General features: G+C 42.0%; 1 protein-coding gene across 1 annotated transcript in view; it reads left to right on the forward strand.

Annotated features, from left to right (window-relative positions):
* LOC117412228 (E3 ubiquitin-protein ligase RNF123-like) overlaps nt 1-15,757 on the forward strand; it is a 174,431-nt gene that overhangs the window by 6,804 nt on the left and 151,870 nt on the right. Inside the window, exons 6-20 of the mRNA XM_058988900.1 lie at nt 586-640; nt 1,226-1,311; nt 2,083-2,169; nt 3,417-3,484; nt 3,814-3,939; nt 4,672-4,786; nt 5,391-5,495; nt 6,391-6,516; nt 7,071-7,163; nt 8,060-8,133; nt 8,577-8,694; nt 10,986-11,085; nt 12,385-12,446; nt 13,506-13,577; nt 14,128-14,248. Coding sequence (XP_058844883.1) covers nt 586-640; nt 1,226-1,311; nt 2,083-2,169; nt 3,417-3,484; nt 3,814-3,939; nt 4,672-4,786; nt 5,391-5,495; nt 6,391-6,516; nt 7,071-7,163; nt 8,060-8,133; nt 8,577-8,694; nt 10,986-11,085; nt 12,385-12,446; nt 13,506-13,577; nt 14,128-14,248 — 1,408 coding nt within the window. The remainder of the gene's footprint in view (nt 1-585; nt 641-1,225; nt 1,312-2,082; nt 2,170-3,416; nt 3,485-3,813; nt 3,940-4,671; nt 4,787-5,390; nt 5,496-6,390; nt 6,517-7,070; nt 7,164-8,059; nt 8,134-8,576; nt 8,695-10,985; nt 11,086-12,384; nt 12,447-13,505; nt 13,578-14,127; nt 14,249-15,757) is intronic.

Consider the following 15,757-nt stretch of genomic DNA (forward strand, 5'->3'; position numbering starts at 1 on the left):
TAAAATAAAGCCGTACCACTGAATCTCGTTATGGACAAATGTGGGACAATTACAGGCACTCTAGTTTGTATGCAGGAAGAGAGAGTGGTGCTGATCCCTTTAGTTTTAGATGACTGTCAGAAACACCGTTATCACCAGTTTATAAAATTATCAAGCATTTTTCAGTGCAATAAACAAGACACAAGAAATGAAAAATGATTGATCACATTGTTCCAACTCTACTCATAATATCTTTTGGCTTTTTTTAACCAAGGTAAACTTTTTAATTGCATATCAGACACACGTGCTTTATTTGTATATGATCCCATGTAAACTAAAATCTGATAAATAACATTTCACATGTACAAAAGCAAACCCGTTTCAATACAGGTATCAGCCATACAAGAACTGATATCTACAAAAGTGGCCAAGTTAGCCCCATTTATTTATTATTTTTTGTATAACTCGCCTCTTTTCACATTCAATCAAAAACGTGTACAAATTAAATTTAAAGTGCTACAGAAAATGTAATTGAAATTCTTTTACACATTTTATATTTGCTACAAAATGTGCATGTTCATATTTTTTCCTTCTGTGTTTATTCAGGTTATTGGACACAGTAATTTCAGCTCCATCAGAGCTACCACCTGTGTGTTCAAAGGTAAGTACTGTACCTCTGCAGATCTTATCCTAGCAACAGAGGCTCCATGCCTTAAACGTGCCCTGGACTGGAGGGAGTACATTTTCTCTTAGGGGGTGAGGGAGGGAGCAGTTCAGTCTCCATGCCTCAAGCCTTCCCCAAGGCTGGAGGGAGCACATTTTCATTTAGGGGGTGAGGGAGGGTGCAGTTCAGTCTCCATGCCTCAAGCCAGCCATGGACTGGAGGAAGTACATTTTCTTAGGGGGTGAGGGAGGGAGCAGTTCAGTCTCCATGCCTCAAGCCTTCCCCAAGGCTGGAGGGAGCACATTTTCATTTAGGGGGTGAGGGAGGGTGCAGTTCAGTCTCCATGCCTCAAGCCAGCCATGGACTGGAGGGAGCACATTTTCTCTTAGGAGGTAAGGGAGCAGTTCAGTCTCCATGCCTCAAACCTGCCCTTTCTATCTTCAGAGGCAACCCAGTCAGTATGTTCACTTTAGCCACCCAGGCACCTATGCATATCTTTAGCTAGCAGGTTCATGGAAGTGTTAATGCAGTATATATTTAGGGTGTTGATGTAAGCTCCTTTGCTCTGTCTCTCTCCTGCAGGGAAGTGGAGCTATGAGGTGTTGATCTCCTCTCAAGGTTTGATGCAGATTGGCTGGTGCACTCTGAACTGCAGGTTTAACCAGGAGGTGAGCGCCCCCTACAGGAAACCAGAAGTACCACTGTCTATTGCATTGTCATACCTCTTTAGCTTTAGTACCATTATTAAAGTCCCTATTTACAAAACGTTAAGGATTGTTTTATAGAATGCGTTTTTAAGGACTGTTTTTTTTCTTGGTTAAGCAGTTCTTTGAAAATTAGGAATACACGTCTAACCTTCTTAAACAGTTGCAAGAAGTGTTTGCTTGATGTAACTAATCAAATGGGTTTTAAAAACTCCTTAAATACTTAAAACAGTCCTTAAAGTTTTGTTAATAGGGCCCTGTCATTATACAGCTGATTTATCAAGTTTTACCCATAAGATAAGATATATAGGTACTTGTGCTTGCTGTCTCTCTCTGTCAAATAAACCCATTTTGCTGGTAATTCTACTATAAAAAAGAACTGGGCATATTTCCAAAGCCTTTACTACAGTATTTAATTAGCACTGTAATTAATTAACAAAAATGCTGATGGATTTTTACAAAACTAGACCATAATTCTATGGAATATAATGTTGGGTCTCTTGAGTAGTCTCTCAGATTTGTTTCTTAGTTTAACATTAACATGGAATTATCATGATTTAAAAAAAAAAAAAAAGTTACCGCTTTGAAATAATAGAATATTGGACTGTATTATTTTTAAAGCTTGAAATAGTTTTCATAGCAATCCTTCAGCATGGGCAGCATTGTGGCAATACCCAGCTGAGTTGTGAGTACGGTCCAGTTGACTGCCCCCCCTCTGCTCTGCTCTGTTCACAGGAGGGAGTGGGAGACACGGCGGACTCGTACGCCTATGATGGGAACCGGGTGCGCAAGTGGAACGTCACCACCACCAACTACGGCAAGGTAGGAGGGAGAGGGACCAGGGGGCAGTGTGTCTGTACCCTTCCTAATTCATGATAAACTTGCAGTGTGTCTGTACCCTTCCTAATTCATGATAAGCTTGCTGTCTGTCTGTACCCTTCCTAATTCATGTACAGTATTTGCTTTCCAATTCTTATCTTACTGCTTTTATATAAACTGCTAAAAAACAGACACTAAAAAAAGAGAGTGAGACTAAAGCCCTTTTCACACTGGCACTCCTCCCGGGGTTCTGACTACCCGCGTAGTGTGAATCCATGTACCTGGGTCATACCCGGGTTGGCAGCAACCCACCTCATGCTTTGACCCGGGTCAAGTGAGACAAAATGCATGATAGCCGTTTGTAAGCCGATGCAATAACAAACAGCCACGCCTGCGTGAAGGTTTCACTTCCACAAGGAACTTTTGTTTATTCTGTGTAGACATATTTTTGTTGATTGAGACACACCATGAGCTAGATTGCAGCAGGGATGAAGAAACATTTGCTCTATCAGCAGTTGGGCCGTCAGTTCAATCCAGAGAAGCTTGGATGGAAGCGTCTGTAACAAGCTGCTTCCGGGGCATTGATACGCATTGTGTATTTGCTTCTGTCACCCAGGTCGACCCTGCTTCTTCAAAAGCAGTGTGAAGTCGCGTTGCTGACCCGCACAGTGTTCTGCCCAGGTCTTTTCAGCCAGGCTGGCTAAGTGTCTGTCTCTGCCCAGTTGAAAAACCCAGAGCCGCCCATCCTGCAGATGCTACTGTGCCTTTAACGATAAGGACTGATTGTGCTGCTAGCAGACTAGATCACTTGTGCACACTTGGTGGGAAAAAAAAATATCTTGGAACCACATGACAGCTATGTTGCTGTGTCTTGACACTACATTTAACCAGTTAATGATTTGACAGGGTGGGCTTTCCATTTTTAAGCACTTCGAGAGGCTGAAACATTAATGACTGCTAACTGCTAATGTCTCGGACTGATAGAATAGGTGCCGTCCTGGTTGCCCGTGGTTGCTGACACCCTATTGACAGTGTTATGGAAGGTGTTTTTTTTAATGTTTTGTCCAATCTGGCTTTTATTAAAATACACAGAAAATGTTAATATAAAACCAAGAGAACTTACTTTCACTATGTTAAAATGTTCAAGTTAACAGAAAAAAAGAACAAACTTTGATGTCATTGTTGTTTTTCCCCAGCCCTGGGCTGCAGGTGATATTGTGAGCTTAGATGTCATTTTTGTTTTTCCCCAGTCCTGGGCTGCAGGGGATATTGTGACCTGTCTAATAGACCTGGATGAAGGGACGATCTCATTCTGCCTGTAAGTACCACCACCTTTTTTTATTTATTTATTTATTTATTTATTTATTTATTTTTTTTTATACAAAAGACCATGGTAAGTTTCATTGAGATGGTCCATTCCCCATGTGAAGTGACAATGGACCCAGAACAGACTGTTAAAGACAGGAGACGTCCGTGAGTATATAATGCACCTCCCCCCTCTCTCTCTCTCTCTCTTCCCCTCATCCCTCTCCCTCTCCCCTATCTCTCTCTCTCCCCCCCCCCTCTCTCTCTCTCCCCCTCCCCCCTCTCTCTCTGTCTCTCTGTCTCTCTGTCATCTCTCCCTCTCATCTACCCCCCCTCTCTCAGGAATGGCCAGTCTCTGGGCATTGCATTCAATTCCATTAAGATCGGTCCTGGCCTGGCCTACTTCCCTGCCATCAGCCTGTCCTTCAAGGAGTCTGTGGCGTTCAACTTTGGCAGCCGGCCACTCCGATATCCTTTCAGCTCACTGCTTTCACCTGGGCCGTGCATAGCTTGGGCATCAACAGAAACAAATATTTCTGATTAGATCAATCCAAAATTCTACTTCCATCACCTCTTGGGCCTTTCTTCACTAGAAGCCTGAGTTTACATTCACGGTTGCCAGAGAGAGGCCCAGGACTGAGTGGCGTTCAGGTCAGGATTGAGGCGCGCGCATGGAAAATTTAAAATGCATCTTAACTGTTCTTAAACTAGATTATAACCGTAATTTGTGTGATTTGAATGTCTTTGTGGACGAGCTAAGCTCAATACAAAATGGTGTGACACTATAAAACCTGCTACTTTTCAATGTTGCAGTTCTACCTTCTAAGCAGTAGAGGGTAGCACCATATGATCACACAAGAAGGCGCTTGGGTTCTACTTGGATGCAGTTACACCTGCTTTCATATATAAGCCCATGCCTTGTCTCGGAGTATAAGCACGCCCACAACTGAGCTAAGTGTAAAAGCAGGTGGCAGGAGCCAAGATGTTTGAGTTCTACAGTATTATTCAGCATCATGGTAAATTGTGATAGTCACATTGACAAGATCACATTAAAGCATTGTACACTGATTTTTAATAGACTTAGTTTTCACTTTTCTAAAGAAGTCCCAGCCCATACGTAAGTCCTTGTGCCTCCGAAGTGTGCAGTTCTAGTGCAGGAGAAGTGTTGAGCCCCTGTGTGTCTCCTTAACCCCCCTGCACCTACCCTGTCGAGGGCTACCAGCCCCTGCAGGATCCACCAAGCGCGGACCTCCTGAAAGCACAGAGGCTGCTGGGATACATAAAGAATGTCTTCACCACGAAAATCGACACGCAGGTACAAGCACCACCCAAGGATATTCTTCTAGCTGCTTGAAAAGCTGCCTTATGTTTTAGGTGCTTGAAGAGCTCATACATATTGCCAGCATTTGGTAGGTGTCACTGTTTTCTAAATAGATGATGCGAACAATATGGATACCAGTTTATTAAATGGTATTTTTCTCAAGCTACTGGTTAAGGAAATGTACAGATGGCAGCAGAGGTTGCATGAAGGAACACAGTAAACACTGAAACACGTTCTCAATGGGAAGAGCAGGAATTGGTAACGGGAAGGCAAAGCGTCTGGAGTTCTTATACAGAAATTTATATATATATATATATATATATATATATATATATATATATATTTCTTGAAATATATCTCTATCTGTATCTCTATCTCTATATATAATGTTTAAAACAAAATACCCTGAAGAAGAAATGAAACATTCTGAATTCCCATTACAAGAATTCAAACTCCATGCTGTCAGTGACCAGTGTCAGCTTTCTCTAGCAGTCAGATTTTCAGTGTTGACTGCGTTGTGTTGTTGTGTTGTGTTGTTAGTAGTCTAGTTGGTGTCTGGTGTTTGCAGTGTCTCTCTAATCGTCATGGGCTGTTGCAGGAGGGAAAGCTGGTGGAGAAGGACAGTGCTGCCTGGGAGCTGCAGGGGGAGCCCACGGTGCTGGTGACGCTGGCTCATATCTTCAATCACTTTGCTCCCTTAATGGTGAGGATGGTCCTGTTCATTTACAATAATATTCCCACAATTGCTGCAGAGAGGTAGGCAGAGGATTGTGATGTCTCACTCAAGTTCATCCCAAACATGCTCAATTATAATTGAGATCTGGGGATTGTGGCAGCCATGGAAGATGCCTGAAGTCTCTGTCATGCTCCTCAAACCATTCGCGCACAGTTCTGACATGGTGGTCGGGTGCATTAGCATCTTGAAAGTAGCCATCGCTATCGGGGTACAAGAGCAGCATTGCTGGATGGACTTGATTGACAATGATGCTTAAGTAAACTACAGCATTTGTTTGACCTTCCAGAGTAATTCATTATGAATGATCTAGTAACAGAACATTAAGACAGCTAGGTGTCAGTCTGTCATTATTTGTCTTTCATTTGTTTAATCTGTTTGATATAAAATAAATTTTCTTTTTATTTTCTAATAATACTTAACCAAGACCCAACTCTTCTAAGGAGTGTCCAGTAATTCAGCAGTTTCAGTGACTCCTATTCAATGCTTGTGTCCACATTCCAGGATCCATGAGCCAATCACATTTCACAATTATAAGAGCGTGAATTGATATGGAAACAAACATAAGAGAAATAAGTACAGATTCAATCTGAGATATGTTTGTATTTGTTCACACTGCCAGTTGTCTTATTGTCATTGGTAATTAATAATGTGTAGATTGCAAGTGAAGGGAAAAGCATCATTTCGTGTTTTGCAGTTAACACATTTCTTTCTGTTTTTAATGAACACTTGCTGATTTTCTAAAACATGCTGATGAGCATTACTTTGAACATCCTCGTACCTGCGCGCCCTAGTTTGCAGTCCTGTGTGGCGCACAGCCATGCTGTGTGGCGCGCTCATACTGCAATGTGCTCTGTGCCCGCAGTGCAAGGTGTACCTGGTGGAGGGCGTCCTCATGCGCTTCCTGCTCAGTATTCTGGAGGGGGGCGGCTCTGTGGATGAACACCCCCTCATACAGCAGCTGCTGGACCTCATGTGGCTGCTGATGGAGGTGAGAGAAGGAGAGCAGCTGGAAACCTTGGAATTACTAATCATCTAAGTGTCTCGCCAATGTGGAGAGGCAATTAAAAAGACAGGTTAAAAGAATGACATCTTTTCAGTCTAGAAGAAGCGAAAAGAGGGAACTTGAGTGAAGTCTTTAAAATCATAAATGGTCTAGATAAAGTTAAACCAAGCCAAGACACTGCTTCAAGTTTAGCACAGAGAGAAAGAAGAACAAGAGGAAGCACTTTTTTACACAGATAATTATAAATGCATGGAATAGCCAACCAGGTGAAGTAGTAGGATCTAAAACACTGGGAACATTTAAAAAAAGACTAGATACTGTGTTTTTAAAGTAGTCCCCGTCCTGTCCCGCCAACCCCCCCACCCCCCAGGAGGGGAGAATGGTGTGCTATCAAGGGATGGCCTTTTCTCATTCCTAAACATTTCTATTCTAATTCATCTTAAAAAGACCAGCAACTCTTCCAGTGATGTTTCGTGCCACTAGATGGCAGTATAAGAGTTCTGTGGTTTCTGTGTTCCTGGTATATATTTCTGTTCCAGGACTATGAAGTGAACGAGTGTTTGAAGCAGCTGATGATGTCACTCCTAAGGGCTTACAGATTCTCTCCCATCATCCCTGATCTGGGCTTCCAGGTACCCTCACTGCTGTGCCAGTGTGGAACATGCACTGCAGACAGGACCATATGAAACTGACACATTCAATTCACATAACAATAATTGTAAATGTACAGGAGTATTATTATTATTATTATTTATTTTTTAGCAGACGCCCTTATCCAGGGCGACTTACAGTCGTAAACAAAAATACATTTCAAGAATCACAGTACAAGTAATAATACAATTAAGAGCAAGATAAATACAATGACTTTGGTTCTAGCAAGTACAAGTATGACAAAATACGATTCAATAATGGAGCAGATAAGTGTCAGTGATAGTTACATCAGGATATAATTAAATACAAAATACTACAGATAAAAATAACACTTGACAGATTACAGTACTCTAAAGTACAGGATTAAATGCAGTAAAATAGGGGGCAGATAAGAGCAAGTAAAGCACATTTAAGGAAGAGTGATAAGTGTCCAGAGGGAAAAAAAGAGGAGTTCTACAGGTGCTGTCTGAAGAGGTGAGTCTTGAGGAGGCGCCGGAAGGTGGTCAGGCACTGGGCAGTCCTGACATCTGTAGAGGAGGTAGAGCCAGTAGAAAGCTCCTTCAGTTTGTACGTTTCCCTATTTATTAAAGAGCCAAGAGTTTTTCAAAACACAATTGATAGTTTTCCATAGTTCACTTAATTGCACAGGATTTTCTGTTTGAATTTGGTTGAGTCAGTCTGTCACACTGTAGATGCACACTGTGTGCAGCAGGCAGTAGGACCCCTGTGCACCCGATTGACAGTGTTATTGAAGGTGTTTCTAGTATTGTGTTCCACCAGTGTTGCATATCTGAGAAAAAGAGAAAATAGGTTCCCTCAATCTTTGGTCACTATGAAATCTGAGAAATGAAAACAGTCCTTTCTTGTTTCGTTTCAGATTCATTATCTCCGGCTGACGACGGCCATCCTCCGACACGAGAAATCCAGAAAGTACCTGCTAAGCAACGTCCTATATCCTTTACATGAATAAGAAGTGCAGGGATTTCTTTTACCAGGAGGGCGCTGTGATGCCCCAGTAAACTAGGGCATAGATCTGGCTACTTGGTTTAGTTGGGATGAGAAAACAAGTTGAGAATGTGCCGGTGGTATGAAAGATCCAGTGTGGTAGTCCAGTGTGCCGGTGGTATGAAAGATCCAGTGTGGTAGTCCAGTGTGCCGGTGGTATGAAAGATCCAGTGTGGTAGTCCAGTGTGCCGGTGGTATGAATGATCCAGTGCGGTAGTCCAGTGTGCCGGTGGTACGAAAGATCCAGTGTGGTAGTCCAGTGTGCCGGTGGTATGAAAGATCCAGTGTGGTAGTCCAGTCTGCCGGTGGTATGAAAGATCCAGTGTGGTAGTCCAGTGTGCCGGTGGTATGAAAGATCCAGTGTGGCAGTCTTTCTTAACCGGGTGCACGTTCGACGTGCTGCGCTCCGCTGTGTTCTTCTACATCAAGACTCCTCTGCAAGTGAAGGAGGCTGGCCTGGAGGAGCTCATCCCTACCACCTGGTGGCCCTGTCACTTCGACAAGGAGGTACCCAGACACACACACACACACACACACACACAGAGTCTTCATCTGTTTTCAAAAAGAGCTTTCAATTCAGAGATACACTTCAAACCCTACCACCAGGTGGCCCTGCCGCTTCGACAAGGCTCCAGACAGACAGACACACACACACACACACACACACACACACAGAGTCTTCATCTGTTTTCAAAAATAGCTCTCAATTCAGAGATACACTTCAAAGTGCTAGTGTAACAAATGCTGCATGTTTTTGTGACGACTGTTACATGCCAGGTCTGGAACTTGCTCTTTGTCTGTTTTTGTGACGTTTCTGTGACATCACCATTTGATCTTTTGATTGATTCATTCTGCAAATCTTCTAACTAAAGTACTGTGTGGCTTTGAAGAGAAGGGGAGTGTGAGGCAGATTAACACATCTACAATTTGTGCTGCAAATCCACAGAAAACTGTTGATTCGTCAACTAAACCAGTCAGAACAATTGAACAGAAAAGCAAATACCATTTTATTATGCAACAATCATTTCAACAATGTGTTGATTCTAGTACAACACATTTCAGATGTAACACTTATAAAAGGGCTTGCGAGTTGTGTTTAGCATTCCACATTGCTTGTTAAAAGTAATACAATTCCACATTAACATAATGTAAAAAAAAAAAAAGTTTATGTAATAAAAAATTAATTTACACATAAACACCCCCCTTGTAATTTTTATTTCACATATCCTCTGGACAGGTTCAGGAACAACAGCAATTTCATCATCTCTTTGTAACCCTCCATCAGTGACAAGCTTACAGCCCACTTACATTTTGCCTGAGTCCTTCTTGAAAACCAATCGATGGCATTTATATTTAGATCTTTGTCTTTCTTCGATTCGGTAAAACAATCAATAACTTTCCTCTCTGTTCCCGGTTCACATTCCTTTGTTTTTTTCATTTTCATTTTTCTAATGCCTCTCACATTCTACTCTAAAACACAATCCTCTCTACTGTCTTCACTTACAACGCTTGTGTCTATATAAGTGGGATTTCAAACTCCAACTCCGAGGAACTCATGATAACATTCCCACAATGAGAGAGACAAACATTTTAACTGTTTGAACTAAGCATAGCAAAGAGTGAAAACCAAATGCAATTCCCAAATAAACAATGGATTGAATCTCTTCATCGAATAAGCGTCAGTTAGGAAGAAATGTGAGCACCCCGGACGGCAGGAATACATGCAGGTACAGCATGACAAGTGTCATGAACAACTCAAAGTGCTGAATCGCTAAGAAAATAATCCACCGCTTCTGGTGCCTAACGGCACTCGACAGGGAATTCTTTTTTTTACAGATTTCACACTTATCGTTGTTTATCCCTTAAGGATGCGGCTTACAGGTCAATATTTCTGTTTCTCTTGGTAGGTTTGTAATTTCAGTGACAAAAAGCTCATTCATTGTGGTTAGAGCACAGATAAGTATTCAAATATTTCTTCTACCTATGAATGTATTTAAAAACATGGTGTTGTACGAGAGACAAGCTTTCCATAGATGTGTAACTTGCTTGGGTTTGAGGTATTAGAATTCTGCACCCTGGACTGACATTTTCACAGAATGTTTGGAACACCATAAACATTTCTGTCAAAGAGAAACATTTATGACACCCTACCAAACCCTAATGGTAGATATAGATCCAATCTATTTGAGAAAAAACTGACACATACTCTGAGGAATATTATGAACCTTCTTAAACACTTCTAGCTCAGGTGGAACACATTTTTTTAACCATTTCAACTCAAAAGGTCCAAAAACCTTTGACCTCTGTCACATACTACCCCACACTGTGACATTAAATACAAGCATGTGGATCTGATCTCTACCGGGGGCTCAGATGATAGTCTACTGACCTCTTGAAACTGATCTGGGAGAAAAAACAGTCATAGCTTCTCAATCTAGATTCCCAGTGGAAGAAAACCCTCCACACATGAACTCCACACCATTCGGCTTAGCTCTGCACAATAGATCAGTGAGGTCTAGAGCAGGTAGAGGCAGCTCAGATCAACATTGAGTAGCTACACAATAGATTCGTGAGGTCTAGGTTAGCAGCTAGCAGCTCAGATCAGCATTGAGTAGCTACACAATAGACAAGTGAGGTCTAGAGCAGGTAGAGGCAGCTCAGATCAGCATTGAGATGCGACAGTTTGCCCATCGTGTTGCCAGTGACTGTGTTTAGCTCTGTCCACCCTGAAGAAGGCACTAGCCGAAAGGTTTGTCTACTTGACTCATCGTTTTGCCCTCCCTCTCTCTGTCTTGAAGGGGAGGGACGAGCGTGAGGCGCGAGAGGAGAGTCCAGAGGAGAGGCTGAGGCGCAGGGCCTATGAGCGGGGCTGCCAGCGGCTCAAGAAACGCATTGAAGGTGAGCTGTGTGTGTGGGGAGGGCCAAGGCCTACAAGTGATGGCCAAAACTGACATATTTACAATGGAAGTTGTTTCACATTTCATGGAACAACCACGGGTGTATATTTGCAGAGGTGAACTGTCGTCTTTACCACATTGGCATTTTCATGTGTATCGAATCCTATGTAGGCACAGGTGCATTTTTTGGTAATTGTTCCTACTTTGCTCCATGTTTTTAATGTGAGCGCCATCTTCAAATCTTCAAGCAGATGAATATTTAAAGTTGATATTGTTTCAAAGGATTGTAACTAACAAAACAACTCCATGTGTTACCTGTTGTACACTTCCGTTCTTTGTGTTGGTCTCAGAGGTCCAGTTTTCATGTTCGTGTTTTTAAAGCATGATGTCTGGTACTACATTTGGTTAAATAAATCTCTGTGAACCATGCTTTCAGTTAGAGCTTCACTTGCTCGGTCATTTCACCTGGAGGGTGAAAATGTCCCCACCCCTTCAATGTCTTCTTTTCTGTCATTAACCAAAAAGCTGCTTCCCTTACATGCTTTCAGCCAGTAACATGCTTTGACCCAGAAAACACTGCTGAGGTGAAATGACCCAGGAAGTGCAACAGAAATCCTGAGAATAAGGCATAGAGACTGAGAACTTTCTTTAACCTAACATAGCACATGATCTCATGTTTTAAAAACTGCACTTCTGGGTCCAGTGTAGCTCATGGAAGTGCAAAACAGGTCAGCTGCAATACTTCTGTTAACTGCAGTTACTTTTAAGATGCTGGTAACATTTCAATGCAAAGTTGATTAAGATGCCCTCACAGCATACACAAGATGCACAAGAATAAAATAAGAGCCAGGCTGTCCCAGGCTTCAATGTTTTAGTTAATCCACCTACATGTTTTTAGAGACAGCACTGAAGTAGTGTATTTGTTGCACTATTTTCTAATTCTCTCAATCCCCTACAATTTTGTTTCCATTAAAATGTAGCTGTTGTACTCCAACATTGTTTTTGCCTTCCTACAGACCCCACACTTTGAGACAGTGTATTCACATGCGGTGCTAATCCATGATCATATTCAAGTTTCTAATGATCACTGGCTGGAATCCACATGTTGTGACTGCATCTCAGGAGTCAATAACAATACGTGCTTCATATATGCTTCCATTTCTCTGGTTCTCCATTTGCAAGTCCCAAGCTTTGCAAGCTGCTGTCTTGTTGCTGTGTGTTTGGACGCCCTGGTGCAGTAAGTGCTGCACAGCGTCGGCTGCAGGCCTGGCCTTCCTGACCCTGCTGCTTTGTGTTACAGTCGTGGAGGAGCTGCAGGTCCAGATCCTGAAGCTTCTGCTGAACAACAAGGACAAAGGGACGGTACGTGTGTCTTCCGGCAGTTAAAGCTGTAGCGCCCCAGCACCTTGTTCATGGTCTAGTTGGTTTACATGTCCTTCCATTTCAGCTGCTGAGACAAGCTCCCTCACACTTTGAAAGCTGTTTCAATCAATCAAATTAATTTTGTATAGAGGCTTTCATGGCAAAGCCATCTCAAAGCACTTCAGACTGTTTGCCGTCGCTCTGTTAGTCAAAAAGGCCACACCTTCTACTTGCAGCAGTAAGGGATTATTAATGTAGATTAAAATATAAATGGAAATTGCTTTTCTAAATGGTGTTTTTGTGATAAGATTTGATATCATTTTGTTGTGATGCCATTTAAGAGCAACTGCCTTAAAAGACCTTTTTCATGAATGAAAGGAGTGCGGACAGATCTTATGACCTGCAGCACAGGAAGTGATTAGGTACCAAGTTTTATCTGTTGGGTTGTATTTGAAAAATGTTTTAAGTTATGCAAAAAAAACAAAAAAACAAGCAAAGCATGAGATGTCATTGAAGGCGTTGCCAGGTAGTTAAAAATTCAAACACAGTTCAAAATAAGGTGTGGAATTCATAAATCCGCAAAACAGACCTCTTTAGAGAAAAGTCATAAACTGAACAGGTGGGTGTTATCAGCCTGTTTAACATACAGCTTGTTCTCTCCTTTCATCTCCCTAACCTGTATTTAATCAGAATCCCTCTAGCAGGGCTTCTTCCATTCCCACCTGGGTTGCTGGAAGACGCACTCAGAACATATATACGTAAGGTTTGGGACCCTCAAAAGAATTTCATTAACAAAAATGTTACACATAACAATATTACATTCATTGAAGTTGAAATTAATATTTACAATTACACACATAGAACAGGCCAATTGGTGCACTGTGCTATATTTTCGTTTAGCAGAAATCCCCAAAATTACTACTTAAAAATCATAATACAAGTTAAACCATACTGTGACCTGTGCTGTATTTTTGATAGAATTTTGCCCTACACCCAGTCCTAATCTTTGCTGCTGCTGCCTCTATCTCACTAAAACTTTACAAACCATCCCTGTTTCAGGGTGAAGCTTCCCGGTACATCTTCCTGAATAAATTCCGCAAGTTTCTACAGGAAAACGCCAGCAACAGAGGGGTAAGACAACAGTACACCTGGGATACGATGTGGATCACAATATGCAGGTTACAACATCACGCTGCATGCAATGGTCCTAAGGTACTTTTATTAATGACTAAATGGATCCTTTGAGACGCCTTCCAGCAGCTAGTCTATGCCACGTCGTGTCGGGCTGCGAGCAGGGCAATTGATGTTAGGTACAGGTCCTAATAAAGTGTCCAGGCAGTGTGTATATATCTAGAGAAGCGCTTGTCCCATTGTGATCAAACCTGGTCTTTACCATAACTTATTGAGCCTGTTAGAATCTGGGGTTAAGTGACGATACCTATCCGTCACACTTGTACATGTACATAGTGTGAAAGTAGACCATGATGTATATGATGCTGTCTTGTTTTGTATAGAAGCAGTGTGCAGTGATTCAGGGCTGCAGTAGTGGGGGATGTATATGATGCTGTCTTGTTTTGTATAGAAGCAGTGTGCAGTGATTCAGGGCTGCAGTAGTGCGGGGATGTATATGATGCTGTCTTGTTTTGTGTGCAGTGATTCAGGGCTGCTTGTCTGTTTGCAGAACCCCACAGTGCTGTGTCCCCCGGAGTACATGGTGTGTTTCCTGCATCGTCTCATCGCTGCAGTGCGCTTCTACTGGGAGGAGAGCAAGCGCAAGAGCTCTGGAGTGCTGGGCAGTGAAGGTACCAGGAACCCAAGCACTGCCTTGTCCTGTTGTGAGAGACCCCAGCAAACGCAGAGGGATGGGATCCTGCACCCAGTCCACTTTCACAATTACTGAAACAAGCAGGGCTGTGCCAGATCTGTTTAGAAATACTAAAAGAAGCTTGAGACTGCAAGTCTTTCTTTTATTATTATTATTTCTTAGCAGACGCCCTTATCCAGGGCGACTTACAATTGTTACAAGATATCACATTATACATTATTTCACATTATACAGATAACACATTATTTTTACATACAATTACCCATTTAAACAGTTGGGTTTTTACTGGAGCAATCTAGGTAAAGTACCTTGCTCAAGGGTACAACAGCAGTGTCCCCCACTGGGGATTGAACCCACAACCCTCCAGTCAAGAGTCCAGAGCCCTAACCACTACTCCACACTGCTGCCCCTCAGTGTCAGACAAACCTGTAGCACTGTGTTTAATACTGTGTATCTTTTCTGAATGGACCAGAGATAGTACAGGAGTTAGCTAACCCGAGTCTGGAGGTCTTCAATAAATCCATTGTTTTAAAAAAAGGTAGATTTTTTTTTTTTTTTTTTTACTGTGATCTTTTTATGATGTTTGCTATCATTCTGAGTGGGTCGATTTGCTGTGACTCGAATGCCGTATTTGTTTTGTTGATATGTCTGTGTTCAGCTGCTGTGAATTCAGAAGCTGTGAATTTAGTAGGATAATTTTATTTGTAACGTACGGTAGATCAGCCAGCCAGTCTCCATATTACTAAGTGCCAGCACCACTTTTGAATTGCCAGCAAAACTCAATAAAAACATCTTGTCTAAAGAGGCAGATCACTAGATGACACTGTCTCTTCCTTCTATAGAGAGACTGGCTGATCTAGTCTATGATCCATATATCTATCTATATGTACTAGAACTGAGAAGCAGCTCCTGAACTCTGATGAAAGCACCTTGACTTATCCAGAAATAACAAATAAACAGTATTTGAGGAACAGCAATAAGAACCACTAAGAAGGATTGCAAACATCTTAAAAAGGGACAGTAATGAAAACGAAAAACATTGAATTTGAAAGGACTTGCTCTTTAACATAGGAATGCAGCTCGGTTACTATGGAGGAGTTTGCTGGAAGAGTCTTGATCAGCAGGTTAGTTTTATAAACGAGGGTGCAGGACTATGGCTGCGGTCTCTCAGAACAGGTCACAACTGATTGGAAACTACAGTGTGCCATAGATGTTAGGGGTGCTAGAAGGTTACTGATTAAACAGTAGTCAAGTGGTTCGAGTTGTGCCTTTTGTTTAACCCTTGTCTACATAGTGTTTACATTTTAGCGGGTGTACAGTGTAGGTCAATGTGTTTTATATTCAGAATGTGTTCACAATCTGTATACAGAAAAGACTGAATAAATATTGAATGTGAAATACATTGGCATGCACTGTACACATGCAGTCTAATACACAGATACATGCTGCAGTGATTTATAGAAAGGGGCGTCCTTCTTATGATGGC

The sequence above is a fragment of the Acipenser ruthenus genome, chromosome 16 (assembly GCF_902713425.1).
Source record: "Acipenser ruthenus chromosome 16, fAciRut3.2 maternal haplotype, whole genome shotgun sequence".
Taxonomy (NCBI): Eukaryota; Metazoa; Chordata; class Actinopteri; order Acipenseriformes; family Acipenseridae; genus Acipenser; species Acipenser ruthenus.